Source organism: Paroedura picta, chromosome 6, assembly GCF_049243985.1.
Source record: "Paroedura picta isolate Pp20150507F chromosome 6, Ppicta_v3.0, whole genome shotgun sequence".
NCBI lineage: Eukaryota > Metazoa > Chordata > Lepidosauria > Squamata > Gekkonidae > Paroedura > Paroedura picta.
The window spans coordinates 25,116,555-25,137,030 of NC_135374.1; the positions used below are offsets into that span (position 1 = coordinate 25,116,555).

Consider the following 20,476-nt stretch of genomic DNA (forward strand, 5'->3'; position numbering starts at 1 on the left):
TCTGAAAAATGCAGTTAATGGGCAAACCACAAAATGACCTATGAACCAAACAGGGAGATTCATCCATGAACCAAACTGGTTAGCCCTATAAACCCCTTTCACTGGGATTTGCAGAACCCCCCCCCCCGCCAAACAGCTGAGAGCCAGGAAGCAGCCTGCTTCCCACCAGTCAGCTGGTTTGGGGCTTTCTTGTGTAGTCCCTTTAAGCAACTCCCTGCCACTCAACTGTGCAGCCCCTTTAAAGGACTGTACAAATAAATGTGGATACACCCAGAAAACTGTTATAAGTAAGCACAGAGACACTGCGTACAAACCATACTTAATTTTTTTCTTTCCCTTCCTCTCTGTTCACATCACCAATTCAGCTATACAAATCCGGATGAATGTATGATTCTTTATGGCGATGATCAGGTATGTGTAACATTTCAAAAATGATCAGATATGTGTGATGATCCAAAAATGTTTCCTAGGAAATATGAAGTGAAATGCAGGGATACACAAAGAAGTTAATACAAATACAGGTTGTGCTACAAAATATTGGCAATAGCTGGTATGGCATAGTGACTGGAGTGTTGTTAGACTAGGGTCTCAATAGTGCTGAGTTCAAATCCTCACTCTCTCTACCCGAAGGAGTCTCAAAGTGGCTTACAATCACCTTCCCTTCCTCTCCCCACAACAGACACCCTGTGAGGGAGGTAAGGTGAGAAAGCCTGGATATCACTGCTCGGTCAGGACAGCTTTATCAAAGCTGTGGGAAGCCCAAGGTCACCCAGCTGGTTGCATGTGGGGGAGGAATGGGAAATCAAACCCAGCTCGCCAGATAAGAAGTCTGCACTCCTAACCACTACACCAAGCTGGGCATCTGATGTATCGAAAAGTTACTTTTAGCAAAATAAATATCTTTGAAAACACAATGATTCTCTAATAAAATGTATTTTTCTAAAGGCATTTTACCATTCCAATTCTGTTAATACTCAGCAATATATAGATATAAATACAAGTTTAGAAATGTTCTAAATAAATAAATAGAGCTAAAGATATAGATATGTGTGCTTGTGGGTATAATAGCTTGACTGAAGAAGCTTCACATTTTCCTTTTATTTCAGTGTTCTTTATGACAGAGGAAGTTCTCTGTTTATATTTTTATAAATATATTTTATATCTTTATATTCTATTTTTATGTCCTTATGTGGTCTTTGCTATCATTTCTGTGTGGTTGGTTTATAACTTTATCTTTCTACACCTACCTCATCCTCTTCCATTCTGCCTTAATAGACTCATTTCCAGATTGGTTCCAGGGCTCCTTGAAGCCTGAAAAATATTTCAGGGGCTCCAGTACAGCCCAAAGGTTGAAAAAGGCTGATCTATGGGTACCAAGTTCAAATCACCATTGAATTGTGGAAGCTCGTTGGGTGATCTTGGTCCACTTCTAAGCCTAACCTACCTCTCAGGGCTGCTGTGAGGGTAAAATGGAGGAAAAGAGAAGGATGTAAGCAGTGTGACCTCAAGAAATCAAAAAGCCATGTCCTGAAATAAATCCATCTATGTTCGTAAAAAGATCTTTCTTGTAATTGTGTTCTGTAGATGCATAAAAGCACATCTAAAACTTTTACTGTTGTTGCAGGGATGTGTCAATATCTTGCTCTTGCAGTCTGTGGGTGAGCTTCTAAGGCAAGTATTTCACTTTTGCAAGTTTAAGCTGAGAACAGAAGTAGCCATACCTTTCATTACTTCCTATTAACTGATAACTGGCAAACAAGGGTTGTTCTTGCAGGCAACGTTGGGCTGTCCATCTAGACAGCAATCCTAAATGCCTTTGCTTTGCTAATCTCAAATATGATTCTGAATTTACTTCTAGTTAAGTTTTCTAGCTTTCTTCTTTTATTCTGGCACAACTGAACATTCGTCGGAACTCACAACCCTTTACAGTAGGTATCCTGATGTCTGGCTACCAACCAGCAGTGTATGGGGGAAGGGAAGGGAAGAACCTGTCTTGGGTGTATATTGCCTCTGTCCCTGAGGGAGGACTCTCCCCATATCCCAAAGAACCTGGCTGCTGGGGCCTGGCTTGCAGCTTGCACTTTGCATTTAGTACAGCTGCTTCCTCCCCCACCACTCTCTAGGGATGAAAATGCCATCTTGAGCAAATCCAGTGGAAATTCCATGCCATTGGTGTGCTTGGGAGACGTAAACTTCTGCAGCAGCATGCAGCTTTCATGTCCCTCTAGCCTGTGGAAGGAAAGGATTGGGAGTCACGGCCAAATGCAATGTGGCTTTAAAGAAGTGAAAAAAACAAACTAGATGGAGCAGAGAGAAGCTTGACCACTGATGACTAGGAGTTCATCTATGGTCTAGTGGGAGGGTGCTTTAAAAGGAGGCTGTGCTTTTGCAGCCCACTCCAGCCTTCAATGTTGCAATATATTAGTGGAGGAAGGCCTTTCAGCATCTTAAAACCATCTTAATAATAGTATTATAGCAAAGGAGAGGAATTTAATATTTCCCTGTGATCTGTCAAAGGACTGGAGGATATGAAGGACATTCTTGTTTCTTATGTTCCTCCCTGAGAATTAAGATTACATGGCCCTGCTGACTGTCCCATCCAAGAAGCTCATTTGGTAGACAAAGGTAAGAAGGCCTTTTTGGTGGCAGCCCCATAAATATGGAACAATGTCCCCAGTGAGATGTGCCTGGCCTCCTCATTTTCGATCTTCAGGTGGCAGTTGAAGGCAGTTTTTTTCTTTTAAAGGGCTGCATTTTATTAATGTAATTTTTATTTATTAGCAGTCCTGATTGGAGATTTAAAGTAACCTTGTATTTGCACCCCCAGAACGTGGAACAAGTTACCAAAAATGGAACATCTTCCTCATGTAAGCCTTGAACATGCTGCATTGTCTCCTAATGTCACTTATATTCGCTGGAAAGTTCATGGAGACTGGGTTAGTCAGGTAAGAAATATAACCTTCAAATCAGTATATTATAGGAAATTATACATTTATCTAGTGGTTCATGAATCTCCCAACAGCTCTACTTTGAACTTTAGAATCATGTTTAATATTTTTTAAAAGATGCTCTATAGCAGTGGTCCCCAACCTTTTTATCGCCGGGGACCACTCAACGCCGGGGACCACTCACCAGGGACCACTCAACGCCTTGTACTGAAGCCCGGTGGGGGGGTAGTTTCCTCTACTCTCAACCACGGCCCTAACGCTCTCTGATCGCTATGGTAATGTTTAAACATCCCTTCAAAATAAGATACAGACACGCCACAACAATGAAGTGCGTTGTAAAGGGCTGGGGGGATGAAGTAAAGGGCCGGGGGGTGGGGAGAAGGCATCCTTCGGGGCCTACCTCAAATTAGTCGAAGGACCACATGTGGTCCATGGCCCACAGGTTGGGGATCACTACTCTATAGTATAAATGCAGATTTTCTGATAGGCTAAAGCAGTGGTCCCCAACCCCCGGTCCAGGGACCGGGAGCGGTCCGTGGATCAGTCAGTACCGGGCCGTGGCTCCTCCTCCCCAGCTGCTGCCTCGGAGGCTGCCCTGCCACTCTGCTGCCGGCTCACCTTTGGTGCTCTCCAGAGGCCGCCATGGCTGGGGGTTCCCCCTCAGCATGGAACTGTGCAGCTGCTGCTGGCAGCACCCCCCAGTGGGCGGCAGGAAGTCAGGGGCGCCAGCAGGAAAGCAAGCAGAGCAGGGGCTCAGGCGGCGTTGGCGTCCCTCAGCAAAAGACTACCCCCCCCCCGGGCCTCAGTAAAATTGTCAAGCATTGACCGGTCCCCGGTGATAAAAAGGTTGGGGACCACTGGGCTAAAGCAATAATTCCTACACAATTCTGCTGCATTAAGTTTTGCTCGAGGTCCTGTAATGCTTTTCTGGTGCTCTGAGCTGAGTGAAGGGAGTGGACTGCAAGTTTTGCCAGAACTTCGTAATTTGCTGCATCTACCAGATGATGAATCTTATCCTGCCCTTCCTCCATGGATCCTAGTAGAGCTTACATGAATCTCCTCTCATCAATTCTATCTTTTCAGCAAACTTGGGAAGAATAAAATGGCTTTTTAATACCTCTTTTGACTACTGTTTGACCCAAACCACCTCATCTTGCATCACTTTCAACTCCTTCCCTTCTATGAAGGCTAAGAACAACTTTAGAAACTCAGATTGTGGTCCACAGATCCAATCCATAGACTGGAGTTCTCCTAGAATTACAACTGATCTGCAGACTGCACAGATCAGTTCCCATGGAGAAGTCAGCTGCTTTAGAGGGTTGGCATTATACCCAGCTCAGTTTCTTCCCAGGGCTCCACCTTCCAAATCTCCAGAGATATTGCCGCTGTCATTTCGAAGGGATTTAAAAATGTCACACAGGCTCCCTGCCCCCTCACATGCATGTTTACAAGCATCAAAATGGCCATGAGGGATTGTGTTGAACATTTCAGCATTTGAAAAGGCAGGAGAGGAGACAAGAGCACTTCAGTCTGCAGTCTCACAGCTTTTTAAAAATCCATTAAAAATAGCAAATATTGATAGATCAGACCCATGTATGCTGTCACATCTAGCATGACAGAATTACCATTGCCCCACTTGTGTACCAAGGAATGATTGGTTGGTTTTTGTCTATTGTACAGAGAATGGTGGTACCATTTACCCAGAAGCTGTGTTTCTGTTGGCCTGTATCACAAGCCATAATACTTTCTCCTTATTGTAGTTGCATAACTGGATTGTTGGGTTTTCTTCATTTTTATAACACTTAGAAGAAGAAGAGATGGTTTTTATACCTTGCTTTTCATTACCCACAAGAAAATTAAAGCCTCTTCCTTTCCCCACAACAGACTCCCCGTGAGGTAGGTGAGTTGAGGGAGTTCTGTGAGAACAACTCTAGCAGGACTGTGACTAGCCCAAGGTCACCTAACTGACTACATGTGGAGGGATGGGGAATCAAACCTGGCTCTCCAGATTAGAGGCTGCCACTCTTAATCACGACACCTTGGCTAAATAGTGTTGGCTCTAAAATTGAATAGAAAGGCCAAAAAGAACTGTTGACACTGTTTATTTTCTTACAGATTCTTCCCCTTGCCGCACTGTAGATTCTTTTAGGGTAGGAGTTTATTTGTTTGGTGATGGTGTGCAGATAGGAATATTGCAAAAGGCATCTTAGTTGAATGGGGAAAGGGAATGTATTTATGTGCCCAATTCCTTCAGGGAAGCAAAACAGCAGAGACAGTGGGCTGAAATTAGCAAGATGACAACTAGTTTCTGACACCCCTGTTGAGCACAGCATGCTGGCTGAGGAAAATGGGCTGATCACATGCAGGGAAATGACAGGCTGGGCCTGTGACTGTCAAGGATTTGAAAGCGCAAAAGCAGCTGAGAAACAGTTTCTTGAAAGCAGCTGCTACACTGCCCTGGGGAGAGGGGAGGGGAGAAATGGTTTGAAGACACTTTAAACAAACACGCCAACCCTCCTCAGGGCATGTCAGGACAACAACTGCAAAGCCCTGCCTATGAAACCACACTGAGACAGAGAGTTTTAAACGGTATTTGTACGTCTAAATACTTCCTCTCTCTTTGTGAATCAAACTGTTACGTGAAGGAGTAAAACCTCTCCAATAGAAAGCATTGTTTTGTTACCAATATTTTGTGCCATTTCCACAATAAATATATTTTTTTCTCTTCTGTCCTTTTAGCTCAGTTACTATGATTCAATGAAAGCAATCATTTCTGCCTCGAGCCATGAACCTACAGCCTTGGTGATAGGTAATGATATTATTGCTCTTACGTCCCATATTTGTGTGGACTTGTCTTATACACACACCTCTTCTGTTTCTACCTGCATTACAGTCATATAATTAAAGTGCTGAATTCAGGACATTACAGGGTAAGCCTCTTTTTAAAGCAGCCTTTATAAATCGGTACAGTTGCATTTTCAAAGCACCACTTGAAAGTGAAACACTTTTCCTGCTGCGCATTAATTGTGCCCAAGGGCTGCGTGCATTACTTAAGGAAGCCATGGGTAACTTGCAGGTAAGAAAGGATAAAGTCCTGCATTTTACTATCTGGGTACAATGTAACATAAATAAGTGGCACAATAAAATCAGGGTCTAGTAGCACCTTTAAGACCAAGAAGGATTTATTCAGGGTGTGAGCTTTCGAGTGCACCTTGAATAAATCTTTCTTGGTCTTAAAGGTGCTACTACTCCGATTTTATTGTGCTACTTCAGACCAACACAGCTACCCATTTGAATCTATAAATAAGTAGAAATGCCTATTAGTAGTTTGCTAACCTCCCAGTGGGGCCTGGAGATCTCCAGATATTACAATTGATATCCAAGTCCAGACTACAGATATCAATTCCAGTGGAGAAAATGGCTGCCTTGGAGGGTGAACTCTATGACATTATAATCTGTTGTGATCCTATCCCACTCAAACCCAGCCGTACCCAGGCTCCACCCCCAAAATCTCCACATATTTTCTAACCCAGCGATGGCAGCCCTACCTATTAGTGAAGGGAGTTACTATAACTTTCCATGCATCAGCTGTATCTTCATTTCAGTTCAGCCACAGGAAATCTCCACATAGCATTCTTCAGGCGGTTGAGGAAACAACCTCATTGCTTTCGATCAGGGCCAAGAGACAATATACGTTTATCTGCCTTAGGATGTTGCATCTGCTGACAGAACAAATTATTTGGAATCTGAGGCCGTTACCTGTTCTAGAAGGAAACAGTGTCAGTTACTGCACGAGTTTCCTGTTTTTGTATTTAATTAAAAGTTTTTGCCAGCACTCAGTCCTGAAACATCCTGGTGTTTATTTTGTCTGATAGGGCTGCAGTGAACTTGAGGCTGAACAGAGTATTCCGAATTTGTGTCCTTCTGCAGGCTGCGTTGTTGGGGCTACCAACATCGAACAACAGATGAAAGAAATAAAAGAACATGGGAAGGACTGGAAGGCAAAGAAATGGCAGGCAAACTTAGGAGCTCCCTCTAGTCGAGCCGAGGGGGATCAGATCGTTTTTCGAGTTCACAAAGGGGTGAAGACATTTGCTCTCAGTAAAAAGAGCAACCTCATAGTAACAGGCGGGATGGATCGAATCATTCGAATGTGGAATCCTTATATGCCTGGGTAGGACACAACTGCATTACTGCAGCAATTTTTTGCAGGCTGTGTTATGACCAGGAGGCTTTGTGCCCATTTCACTCGATTTAAAAATGTGTAAGGTAATATATTTATTTAGGACAGGTAGATGTGTCTGATTTTCTTTTACAATGTTTAATAGATGGATCTATAAATGAAAGTGAAATCCATGGAGGGAAAAAAATCCTAGAGTATAATTACAGATTTGGACCTGAGATTTTACTGGTGGTAATGAATGATACAAAGAAATATATGACCTTATCTTCCTTTGAAAATGGAGGAAGAGAAGGGGGGGGGCAGAGGAGTAGGTCTAGGAGCAGCAGTAGCTCAGTTGCAGCTATAGGGTCCTTTTGTAGGCTGGTCACCGTATCACAAAAAGGACATTGTAGATGTTGGGGTGATACTCTGGTATTTGGACAAAATCTCTATGATAGAAGCCAAATTACCATAGAGTTTTAGCCCAAATACCAGTGTGTCACCCTGACATGATGATGTCATTTTGGGGTTATGTGGGCAGTGACATGGGCATGTCACTGTATGTTGGTGGGCCTCCCCCCTCCAATCCCTCATCAGTTGACAGTGTCCACCTTGCAAAGCAGGAACTATCTCCATTGTCTGGAGATCTATTGTAATTTCAGGAGACCTCCAGGCCCAACCCTAGTAACGGCCTTCTTGAGAACATAGGAAGAATACATGGGGACATGGTTGAAACGTAGAAGCTGGATGATCTATGACATTCCACATTTTAATCACTTTCAGTGTAAATAAGTATTTCCTTTTGTCTATCTTGAACCTACCACCATCAGCTTCTTTGGATGCCCTCAAGTTCTAGTATTTTGGGAGTGGTAGAAAAAGTTATTTTTGTCAACTTTCTCTACCCCATGCATGATTGTATAAATCTTTGCCATAGACCATTCATGGTCCTGCCTCCCCAAAGGAGGGGAGAGAAGAAGAGCAGGCTCCTGCCATTGCTGATACCTGCCTGATCTAGGGCCTGGGCAGCAAGCTTGTAGCAGTAACAGTAGCTTCCACTCACCCTACATTAAGTGAGGGCCACCCCTTAGCTTGGTCTTGGCAGGGCCCAGGGGGTGGGTTCAAGTGGTGGGGTGGCAGTGTTTCTGGGGTCCCAGAACTTTTCCCAGTCACTAAAACCTCCCCTATACGAATTTCTAAACTGATAGCCCAAGAACATACCCTGCCTTATGAAATCTACCTTGCTCTAACTTTACAGATTTTTTTCAAAATTGGGGGAAAAAATTAAACTGGGTCCTGACCTTTGTTGCTGCTGCTATATTTCTTTATCGCTTCCTTGTTTAATTTATATATTTTTATTTACTGTTTTTATATTCTGCTTTGAGAAGTTCAAAAGCAGCTTACAATTCTAGTTTAATAATATGAAATAATATTCTCATCATATTGCAGAAGGCCAACCGGCATGCTTAGAGGCCACATGTCCCCGGTCTTCTACGTCTACATATCTGAGGAAGACAATAAAATATTTTCCATGTCAACTGACAACATGGTTAAGGTCAGAATACATTTTGTGTGTTTTGGGTTATGCTTACCATAGGCTTCACACATACCTCAATGCTCTTTAGTATGGTTCAATTTTTTCCCTTTGCAGATATGGGATATCGAAGATCAGAGTTGCCTGTTCACAGCCAGTTCCAAAAACAATGGAATTAAAGGAGAAGTCAGTGCTTGCCACTACATCTCAAGTACTAGATCACTTTGTGTTGCCACAGATACATTGGCTGTTCTCCATCTAAGATTAAGGTAAAACCACAACTGAAGGATTTGTACATTTAAGATCTACATTTTTTTGGAAAACCTAGAGAGAATGCAGAAGGTAAAGTGAAAATTTTCAGACATATGTGTGTCAAAATATTGTGACTAAGTACCAGAAACATTGGTAGGTATGACTCTTTCTTCTGCAAAATAGTTTAAATTACTTTTCAAATTCAAGATCCCTTCTGTTATAACTTGTTAAAGAAAAAAGGTGGTAAACCCTAATCTTTATCATGTCTAGTTTGACCCTATCACTACACTGATAGCTGAGTAACTAACAGTGTGTTTCCCGCTTCTCTTGTTTTGATTCTCTAAATGGCAGCTCAACCCCAGATCCCAACATGGTGAAATCCCACAAGGAACCAGTTTTGTGCTGTAAATACAACAAGGTGTTCAGGCATGTAGTGAGCTGCTCCGAGAGCTCTGTAAGTGAATCAGTACCATAAACAAGTTCTCATGTTGCATGTCTCAATTTGGAATGATCTGTGCACTTGCAATGACAGCTGGGGTGTGGCACAATGGTATGGCCGGTGCTCTCCATGGAGAAAGTCCTAGGCTCAATCCTTGGCATCTCCAGTTAAAGGACCTCAATAGCTGAGCCTGGCAGCTGAGACCCTAGAAAGCCACTGCCAGTCAAAGTACATAGCAGCAAGTCCCCTTAAAGTCTAACGTGCTTTTGTTCCAGCGCAAACCAGTTTTATTAGATGCGGACACATTTCCTGAAATGAATTCCAGCCCACAGAACTCTAGTCTGCAGAATGTAGTAATGTTTGAGGCGTCACAAGACTTCTGATTATTTTCGCTGGAGCAAACTATTATGACTACTCCTTTGAAAATTTTACTTTTTAAAAAGTGCAGCACCAGTTTTGTTAAATAATGTTCTTCAACAGCCAGGAGTGCTAAGTAATATAGCCCCCTGTCAAAATATGACAGAGAGGCTAAACAGGAAACTCAAGAACATTAGCCCGAAACTGCGACCCTCCAGATGTCCATGGACTACAATTCCCAGGAGCCCCTGCCAGCATTCGCTGGCAGGGGCTCCTGGGAATCGTAGTCCATGGACATCTGGAGGGCCACAGTTTGACTACCCCTGCCTAGATACAGATCGCCCCTGAAATTAGGTCTGATCAGTGCCTAGATCACAGAATGATTCAAGTGGGTAGCTGTGCTGGTCTGAAGCAGCAGAACAGATTTAGAGTCCAGTGGCAACTTTAAGACCAACAAAGTTTTATTCAAGGTATGAGCTTTCATGTGCACACACACTTCCTTAGATACAATGCCTGAGGAAGCATGAGTACGCACGAAAGCTCATACCTTGAATAAAACTTTGTTGGTCTTAAAGATGCCACTGGGCTCCTTTGTTAGATTGGGGCATGCTTATGAAGGCCCCTAATATATACCACCTTAAGACCTCTGGAAGAAAGTTAGGAATACATTTAATAAAAAGTAATATGGCACTTACAGGCAGGTTTGTGGGATCCGAATGTTGACAGCAAAAGTGTAGCCTGAGATACGATTTGCAGAGGGAAAGGAAATCTTTTATCAGAAATTATGTTTTACAAAATACAACTTCCTCTTTGTGCAGTACATTCATGCAGCTATTATTACATTGTCTCACTTGAGATTGAGTTTCTGTTCATCTACATACAGAACTATGTAAGCCAGTAGGTCTCTTCCAAATGTGGCCCTTTCGATCCCAGCTATGATGTTTACTCAAATGCTTTTCTGTTTTGTTCTTCTAAGGAGGTCAAAGTGTGGGATTTTGAAAATGGAAAGCAATTGTTTGAATTTGGTGATGCTCATGGTGGCTCTGCAATAACCTGCCTTACTTTTGACTCTAGTGGAAGAAGGTATTTTTCTCTATATATTTTCATAAAGTCAAAAACCTCCCAACTTGGTTTAGACTAATGAAAGGCAAGCATAAAAGAACCATAGGATCCTAAGTAAAGTTAACAAATGATAAACAGCATAATTAGGGTATGGCAACTGGGGCTTATGCCATGGGTAACATATTTGAAGGGGGTGTCCTGGGCCCTGTCAAGCCCCTGTGGGTGGTGGGAGCCACATTCCCTGACCAGCCTGCACCCAGAAACACCTGCCCCAGTTATGGACCCAAGACTGCTCATGTTGAACAGAGTGATGCCCAACAGCTGCCTGGAGTGAACCCTTGGCAGGAGTATCAGTGTGTGCTGCCCTCTGTTGTCCACCAGTCCCCCATCCCACATTCCTGATGGTTGGGACTCATGCCCCAAGGTGGCTGGTCACTCTGCTGTTGCCTCTTTGTGGGGGTAGATGGACATTTGGTGCCAGGGAGGGGGGCTGGTTCTTGGACACCTTGCATCACCAAGCCCTTCCCACAGGTCAAAGATCATCAATAAACAACTATAAAGGTTTTATCTACATCTTTCACTTTCTCCTTTCCAAATGCAAGTGAAAAACAAAACTAGGCCTTCCCAAGGAAAGTGATCCTATAATACTGGGGCAACAGCTAGAAAGGCATTGCTTCTCATTGATGACCATCTCGTTTCCCCTTGAGATGGTATTCTGAGAAGGGTAGAAAAGCTTGTTTGGATCCATAGTGTTCAAGGGTTCAAGATATGCACATTCAAAGTTTCTATGGATTTCAATATTCTCTTAAAACAATACTTTTCATAATGTTTTAGACTTATAACAGGAGGAAGGGATGGCTGTTTGAAAATATGGAATTACAATAATGGACATTGTTTGCACACTTTGAAAAGGGGTAAGCATCATGTTGACCGATAGAAAATAAACAGATCTATCCACTACACACAATTTAGTACTGTTCTGTGTCTCTTCTCTGCAGAAGACAGACATGAAGAAATCTGTGACTGCACCTATGTGGAAGTGAATCGAAACAAGTAAGCAATGTGCTGGGTAATCAGATCTGCTGCCACAGGAAGTGCTATCTTAGGGCCAAACATCTCTTAGAGCCAAATGTTGTATGATCTCTATGGGTGAAGTCAAAAGGGACCTAACACACACACACAAACGTGCACGTGTGCTCATGGTCCAGAGAAAGTCAGCACCAACTAACAACATAGCCCTTTGAAAATCCCAAAGGTACAAGTGGACACGATTCTGCTCCCCCCAAAGCTACTGAAACTTAGACAGCTTCAGTAACAGCTGTCCATTCATACAGGTCCATTCATACATTGGATTTCACTTTGCCAATGTGAGTTGCTGCTTTGTGTCTTCTAGAAAACCATCTAATCCAGGTAAATATCATTTATCTGTTGATTGTTCTTTCAGATATGTCATAGGTGTTGGATGGGACAGAAAAATAAACATGTTTTATGTAAGTAAAACACATCTTAATATAATACCTATACATTGAATGTCTAGTACATTAAGCATGTAAGAGTTCCATCTCTAAGTCCCATCAAACTTAATGTGGCCCTTAATATGAGAGAGAGAGAGAGAGAGAGAGAGAGAGAGAGAGAGAGAGAGAGAGAGAGAGAGAGAGAGAGAAAAGGTGGTCAACTTTTAATTGGTCTTGTGGATTCTTTTGAGTGGCAACATGACCTTCTGTTTGGATGCTTATTTCAGGATTCCGTGGACAACTTCCATCACCTTCAGAAACCTCAAGCCTATTGGCTGGATGATATAGTAAGACTCCATGCCCACCAGCTGCCACTAAATGCTTGTTTTGCATACTTTACACTTGGGAATTGATGCTGGACACAAGTGTTGTATATATAGGGTTTGAAATGTAGTGATTATATGCTGCTTTGGAATCTGGTTTAAGTAATCCAGTTATCTTGGGAAATGAACCCTTCTATCAGGTGCACCTGGTTCTACCAGAGCCTCTTGTGGTGCAGAGTGGTAAGGCAGCAGACATGCAGTCTGAAAGCTCTGCCCATGAGGCTGGGAGTTCAATTCCAGCAGCCGGCTCAAGGTTAACTCAGCCTTCCATCCTTCCAAGGTCAGTAAAATGAGTACCCAGCTTGCTGCTGGGGAGTAAAATGGTAGTGACTGGGGAAGGCACTGGCAAACCACCCCGTATTGAGTCTGCCATGAAAACGCTAGAGGAGTCACCCCAAGGGTCAGACATGACTCGGTGCTTGCACAGGGGATACCTTTACCTTTTTACCAGGTGCACAGGATAATTTGTATGGTCTGAGATCAAAAGGGTGGATTTTATTCTTGGAAAACTGAGGTTTTATCTGTTGAAGAAAGTTAGGAGAAGGAAATCATATATTTAGTTTGAAAAGGCAAAACTTTCCCAGTATCAGTTACATTAACAAACCAAAAACAATGGTGGTGAATTTATCCATTTCATAATGGTTTGTTAGTTTGTTTATTTTGTAAGATCTGTACCCTGATATATAGCTAAGACCTTCAAATAAGCTTAAAAACTTAATAGAACATCACAATAATCAACAACATCTTGAAGGAGAATTATATAGTTAATGCTTTAAGATAGCACCACTGCCTAAATTAGGTCTCTGGATTGCTACTTAGGTTTGGTTGTTATTTGCTGTGCTAGGAATGTCCTGGCAAATAATTTATCTTAAATACCAACAATGCCTAAGTTACCATCCAGCTACTTTAGGCAGGCCAAAATGCTTTCAGGGACCTAGTAGGCCTGTTGTTTGTTTCGCTCCAACACAAACTGCTTTTGACTCTCCTCATTTGCATTTCAGGGCAGCTTGCAATGTGAAACAGCAATCTGCTTGTTTGAGAAACAAGTCCAAAACCTCACAATGTAGTTATGGTTCTCAGTGTCCTGATAAAATATTGTCCTCTTCTCCTCTCCATTTACTCATCAAAGAACAGCACTCAAGTGTAAAGTAGTGGCCTTCACAGTTTTCCTTGCTAGAAAGTGCTGAAATTAATTTCTTAGCAAGGATAGTTTCGGTTTATGGTGCCAGTTCAGTCCAAAGTTTCCTCCTAATGTTCCATAATATTAAAGATGATCTTCTCTAGTGAACTGTCTTCTCTTACTACGTATGATCCCCCAAACTTTATAGAATTCCTGAACCATAGAATCAGTGGAGCTTAGAAGTTCATACAGTCTTAGAAGCTGGTCCATCAGAAGCCACCACCTACATGCAACCACATGAAGAGTGGGGAAGACACAGCCCTCCAATTTCACACATGAGAAGAGTGACATGATGGAGTAACATTCTAGTTTCAATGATCACTTTCTGTGCCTCCTATTATTACAGCTGTGCACTGCATGATACTTTACAACATGTGTGTCATTAAATGCATGAGCACTTGACAGAAAATGATCTACACTCCCACACATTTTCTACATTCTAGAAAATCCTGAAGGTGGAAATGAACCTTGAAGAATAACAGTTCTAGCAAGTCATGCTGACAAAATTAACAAGATGTTCCCCAAAGGCACAAAATGGAAACAATACAGGCCACTGCTTTGTCCTCCCATGCTCTTCTTGAGGGTCCCTTGACTCCCCCAGAGCAGAATAGGGGAAGGGGCCTCATTGAGTCACAGAAGGAGGTTTGAGGCAGGGAACACTTATTGCTATACTGGATTCATACTGCTGGTGGTGTTTTGGATCCAAATGAGGTGATGTACCAGGACTAGGAACTAGAGAAAGGAGGGGAATTGTTGGACAATACTGACCATTTAGACCTCAGCCTGTGGCCATTGCAATCTTGAGGTATGTTGATATGCAGGGTTTGAAATGCCTGTGCAAAAGGAACAACCTTCAACAAAACAAATATGGAAACAAACGCCTTTTTCTTACCTCTTTCTTTTCTCCCCTCAGAGCCGTGGACATAAGGAAGATATTCTCTGCATTGCTCAATGTCCACCAACTCTTCTTGCCACGTCAAGTTATGATGGTGAAATTATTGTCTGGAATATGATCTCAGGCCACATATGCCGTAAATTCCACACCGCTATTCTCACTTTCTCTGTTTGTGCCCAAAGTAAGCCTTACAAGGATTCAGACAACAATCTTGCATTTCCCCCCAGGATTAATAATGTCTGTACAAATCATTGCACATGGGATTAAAAGGAAAACTGGAAAACTTTTGCAAAACTGAAATTTAAAGTCTGTTCCAAGTTGTTTTGTGGTCTTGAGAGGTCTGGTTTGGTTGAGACATACCAGTTGCTACCATGAAAGATACAGCCAGCCCAACATAATTGGTTGTTTTTCTTTATTACTTCCTATGCGTAATGGATCTTCCAATTTACGGATGTGTGGGCACTGCAGGAGTTGACCATTTACTGAACATAAGGCTTGAACTTTGAAATACAGGCGTCCCGAGTTCCTGCCTTGGCAAATGCAGCCCTTGCTGATAATAATCATGTATCAATAGTTACATCAACTATTTGCATGAGCAAATTTTGGCTGCTCCTTGTAAAAATAAACTGTGCCTTACAGTCCACCCCTACTAATACACATTTTTTCAAACAGTAAATAGATGGATGTCAGTTAGTCCTGAATTTTGGGAGGGTGGAGTAGTTTTCTGGTAACAGTCGGTAATTTCTCTTTAAATAGGGACAAAAAGTCCTTTTCAGACATTTGATTTTGAATTGATGTGACTCTTCCTGTACACATAGTTGCAATTTTATATGGATGGGCAACACACATATTTTCCATTCGCGTATGGCTTTGGTGTTTACACAAATGGAACCCAGGAATCCTGATGGAATGCACACACCAAAGCTGCATATACATGGGAAATATGCATATTGCTCTAGTTGTACAAAATGGCAACTTTGCCTACTGGCAGGATTGTGTGTAGTATGCCTTCTGTTACACAAGGTTGGAAGGTCAAAAATAAACATCTGAAAAGGCCGATAGCAAGCTTTCTCAACCAGGGTTTCATGAAACCCTGGGGTTTCTTGATGGCCATGAAAGGGTTTCCTGAATGGGTGGGAATTAATTAATTTTTAATATAGTTTTAAATTTGTTAAACATTTATTGGGTGATATGACCGTATATGATCACGTTGACCCACCCCCTCCCAAAATGGCCAGTGATGAGCCTGAGGTGGTGAGAAGGGGAAGGCCCCTGGGTGGGTGTGTACACAGCTATACTTCCCAACCATATTCCACACAATCATGCCACTTTTGGGGTTTCTCAAAGCTTGAAGAATGTTTAAGGGGTTCTCAAAGTTAAAATGAGTTGAGAAAGGATGGGCTATAGGGTGGTATTAGACCTGGCGTGAATCCTATTTCACACAGCCTTGTTTTCCCCCATTTTTTAAAGATCAGTGTGTACTTGGCATTTGTATACTATCCATCCCTTTTCTCAGTTGCAGGTCCTTCCTTCCAGCTCCTTTCTTTCCAGTCTTCAGACACGCTTGCAAGACTTTGTCTAGCTGAGGCCTAAATGTGTTGAATGCATTTTTTCCTAATTCTTCAGTCTTGCACTAATATTTTTAGATACATTTTCTTTACTATTTAACTGCCCTGGGCCCTTTTGGGGTCAGGGAAACAGAGTAAAACCATGTTAATAAATTATTACAAATGCAATATGAATGAATGCCTTTGTGCAAAGCATATACACATTTAATACTCCTTAAAAGAGGTACAAAATTTGCACACATTTTAACTACTCATAGAAAAAAAGAGTTGGGGATTCAGCTTCTGAAATCCATGGAAGGTGGAAGAAACTAAGTCTTGGATCTTGGCTCTTCCTTCCATTTGCACAAGTGTGATCCTCCACAGGGGAGAGTTTCTCCAGCGCTGGACTCGGCATCAATATTTTGCACGAGCAGAAAATGCCTTGTGCCAGAGGAATGCTGGTGTGAGTGAAAGGAATGTGGGGAATCGAAGCCATTATTTTAAAATGGGAAAATCTGACATTATTCCTTGATCGCAAGTTTAATGATTGGCTTTTAGTGTAGGGCAGTGGCAGAATTTGAAGGTTTACCTGAAGCTCTCTTTAATGGAGTGACAATTCTCCTTTTATCCTCTCAAGCTGAAGATGCCAGCGTTACTCAAGTACTTTTTCTAAAGACCCGGGTTGCGAAATATGAATCTGCAACGTCCTCTCTTATTTCCAATGGGCCCCAAGGTAAGAGTAATGTGACAAAGTTTGTGTTGCCATACTTCTACTGAACTGTATATATTTTTTAAAAATGCTATTATTATTCTCCTGAATGATAGAGAGATATGTTTGGAAATGAGCAAGCTGAAATCCCATCTATTCCTTTATATAATACAATGGATCAAATGGCTTAAAATAACATTTCACATGAGGCAAAGGGAGAGAAGCTGAGGAAGCAGCAGGATGAGAGAGTGACTTCATGGATGATCTGACCCTCCAACCAGAAGAGTGAACATATATTCTCATAAGGATTTACCTTTGCAGCATTTCTACGTACTTCCTCTCATTGTACTGAAGGCTTTGTTCATTCTATCACATAAAAACAGAAGTGGGTCTTGTTTCAGTGCGCTTTTGTTCTGTGCTTTAATGCTAGGCTTGAACAGGTACTTCCTACTGAATTATTTGGTGGGAGTAATCTTTTTGTGAGGGATACAACTGCTGGGAATTCTGTCCTAGTGATCTGTAAAAGATAATGTGACTGGAGCTGCTTCCCACGTACAAGATAAAGACAGACAGTGTGATATAGTGGTTATAATGTCTGACTAAGATCTTGGAGACCAAGGTTTGAATTCCCATTCTGCCATGGAAACTTGATGGGTGACCTTCCTTGGGCTAGTTATGCTCTCTCAATCTAATCTACCTTGAGAGCCAGTTTGGTGTAGTGGTTAGGAGTGCAGACTTCTAATCTGGTGAGCCGGGTTTGATTCTGCACTCCTCCACATACAGCCAGCTGGGTGACCTTGGGCTCGCCACAGCACTGATAAAGCTGTTCTGACCGGGCAGTGATATCAGGACTTTCTCAGCCTCACCCACCTCACAGGGTGTCTCTTGTGGGGAGAGGAAAGGGACGGCAATTGTAAGCTGCTTTGAGACTCCTTCGGGTAAAGAAAAGCAGCATATAAGAATCAACTCTTCTTCTTCTTGTGATGGAGTAGAGGAAAACCATTCACCATTGAAGAGAATGGTGGGGAAGATATGAAGTAATTAAAAAGTAATTTATATGAAAGTATATTTTTGTTTTGTATGAAAAAAATTATATGAAAGTATACTTTGAGATATTTCTGACCACATCATTGTATCTTTTTCTTCCCCCAGGCTATGTACACTTTTGGACTTTGTTTTCTGAAGATCCACTTGTAGCAAGTTTCACGCCTGTAAGTCTGGCAGATAAAGTCACTTTAAGGGTACAAAACTGGACCCACGTAGTTCTCAGAAATGACTGTTAGGGGCAGTGCAGTCAGTCTGGGTTCAACTGCAACAAATGTTTATATCCTCTTGTGAATTCAGAGTACAACATCACACAATTTATCCCTCACTGATTGCAATCAATTGCTGCAGCCCTACACTGGGTATGAATATCATGTATGTAATGTATAAGTTCTATGGGAATTGACAAGATGTTCACATGTAGGTACTGATGGAATTGTTACAGACATCGTGCTATGTTGGGACAGCCACATAATGTCCAGTGCAACTTACAAAATACCTTTTTATATCTCCCTGGTGGCCTCAAATCTCTTTTAAGAAAGGGCAGAAGCAAAGGCTTGAATTTCTGTCTACAGACTTGTGACTTTTCTGCTTCCCCACTCCCTTTTCCTCCCCAAAATTCTGCCTCTGGAGACTGGGGACTCCCAATAACAGCATTAAAGGGATGTTCAAGGTGGTAATCATCTAAATTCTAAAGAGGTGGTAATCATCTAAATTCCTCTTCTACCTGTAGTGCAGATGATGGAATCTGACTCTTTGAGTCCATATTTATTTTAGATCATCACCATTCTGGAAAGCCAAAGGGCCACCACCAATCTGTTGTCATGTTTTCAACTCTGCAACAATAGACACATATCACTCAAGCGAATGTATTCTGTATCTCACAGCAAGATGACATCAATTGAATTAGAGTGTATTCGTGAGGGACCTCTGGACTCCATCAGTCAGTCATCCCTGGTGGAAATTGTTAACTTTGAATGTTTCTTGTTCCAATTGAACTAATTCCAGAGGAGTAGTCATGCTTGTCTTTTCCAGACCTAACAACAATACTTTTGTGGCATCTTAGTGACTAATAACTCATAATGTTCCATAAGGTTTTGCGAGCCACAGCCCACCTGAAATGCATTAATGTGTGTTCCAGTCTAGAGAGAAATCCTTGATCAGCAGCATTGCTGTTACGGTTGATGACTCATATCTCTATGCAGCAGACGAAGACGGGTACGTGTATGTCCATAACATCAAAGAATATGCCCTTCAAGATCCAGAACAAGAAGCACCTAAATGTATGTGTGTGGGTAAATACGTTCTAGCTTTAAAGTTCTAGCAAATGAATTCAGAATGGAAGCAAAATATAAGAAGAAGAAGAGTTGGTTTTTATATGCCACTTTTCTCTACCTGAAGGAGGCTCAAAGTGGCTTACAGTCGCCTTCCCTTTCCTCTCCCCACAACAGACACCCTGTGAGGTGGGTGAGGCTGAGAGAGCCCTGATATCACTGCTCGGTCAGAACAGTTTTATCAGTGCTGTGGCGAGCCCAAGGTCACCCAGCTGGCTGCATGTGGGGGAGTGCAGAATCGAACCCAGCATGCCAGATTAGAAATCTGCACTCCTAACCACTACACCAAACTAACCAGTTTAGAAAGCCAGGTTTTGGTCCCTTCACTCTTTTCCTATAATAGGCTTGGTGTAGTGGTTAAAAACAGCGGCTTCTAATCTGAGAGCCAGGTTGGATTCCCCATTCCTCCCCATGCAGCCAGCTGAGTGACCTTAAGCTAGCCATAGTCGTGTTAGAGCTGTTCTCTCAGAGCAGTTCTCTTGAATCTATCTCAGCCCTATTTCCCTCACAGGCTGTATGTTATGGGGAGAGGAAGGGAAAGTGATTGTAAACTGCTTATAGGTTCCTTCAGGCAGTAAAAAGTGATATATAAAAAAACAACTCTTCTTCTCCTTGCCATTAGCAAAGCTAATGTAGTTACCCAGGGCAAATCTGGGGAAAGGTAGTGGCTCAACAGCAGAGCTTCTGCTTGGCATGCAGTAGGTCCCAGGCGCAATACCTGGCACCTCCAGTTAAAGAATTTGTCAGTAGGTGATTTGAAAACTTCTACCTGAGACCCCCGAGAGCCATTGCCAATCTGAAAAGACAATACAGAAGGTGATGGAACAGTGGTTGGATTCAGTATAAGACAGCTTCATGTGCACAAATTCCAGGGCCCGTCCTTCCTCATAAATACCCATTCAAGTAAGCAGGAAGACTTTGCTAGAAACACTACTGGGCAAATGTATGCAAGATCTCTTCAGGTTTAGTGTAAGACCTTTCACTGCCCGCCTGAGCTGCACTACGTAATCCAATAAGTGCGTTTCAGAATCTCCTGGGATCACAGAAATTGTTCAGGCACTGAAATTGCGCCTCAGCATCCTCCGAGACATTGCAAGCGGTTAAGCTGCTTTACTGAAGCTCTCCAAAATATTACTCTGCAAGCAATTGCTTGTGTGGTCAGGCTAGCTTCAGATGCTA

General features: G+C 42.3%; 1 protein-coding gene across 4 annotated transcripts in view; it reads left to right on the forward strand.

The window, feature by feature from the left end:
* The window catches only part of LOC143839597 (cilia- and flagella-associated protein 337-like), a 40,200-nt gene that overhangs the window by 12,373 nt on the left and 7,351 nt on the right, over positions 1-20,476 (forward strand). For 3 of the 4 annotated variants that reach the window (XR_013231775.1, XM_077341820.1, XM_077341819.1), the window contains exons 9-25: positions 366-411; positions 1,625-1,671; positions 2,828-2,945; positions 5,688-5,757; positions 6,879-7,122; positions 8,557-8,662; positions 8,759-8,910; positions 9,245-9,347; positions 10,666-10,772; positions 11,586-11,665; positions 11,750-11,804; positions 12,196-12,241; positions 12,493-12,552; positions 14,682-14,844; positions 16,848-16,943; positions 18,072-18,130; positions 19,105-19,181. Coding sequence is in view for 3 of the 4 variants with exons in the window: in XM_077341820.1 (XP_077197935.1) it covers positions 366-411; positions 1,625-1,671; positions 2,828-2,945; positions 5,688-5,757; positions 6,879-7,122; positions 8,557-8,662; positions 8,759-8,910; positions 9,245-9,347; positions 10,666-10,772; positions 11,586-11,665; positions 11,750-11,804; positions 12,196-12,241; positions 12,493-12,552; positions 14,682-14,844; positions 16,848-16,943; positions 18,072-18,130; positions 19,105-19,181 (1,629 nt within the window). In the remaining variant the exon portion in view is untranslated. Of the gene's footprint in view, positions 1-365; positions 412-1,624; positions 1,672-2,827; positions 2,946-5,687; positions 5,758-6,878; positions 7,123-8,556; positions 8,663-8,758; positions 8,911-9,244; positions 9,348-10,665; positions 10,773-11,585; positions 11,666-11,749; positions 11,805-12,195; positions 12,242-12,492; positions 12,553-14,681; positions 14,845-16,847; positions 16,944-18,071; positions 18,131-19,104; positions 19,247-20,476 lie in introns of all 4 variants that reach the window. The other variant, XM_077341818.1, reaches the window with a different exon arrangement.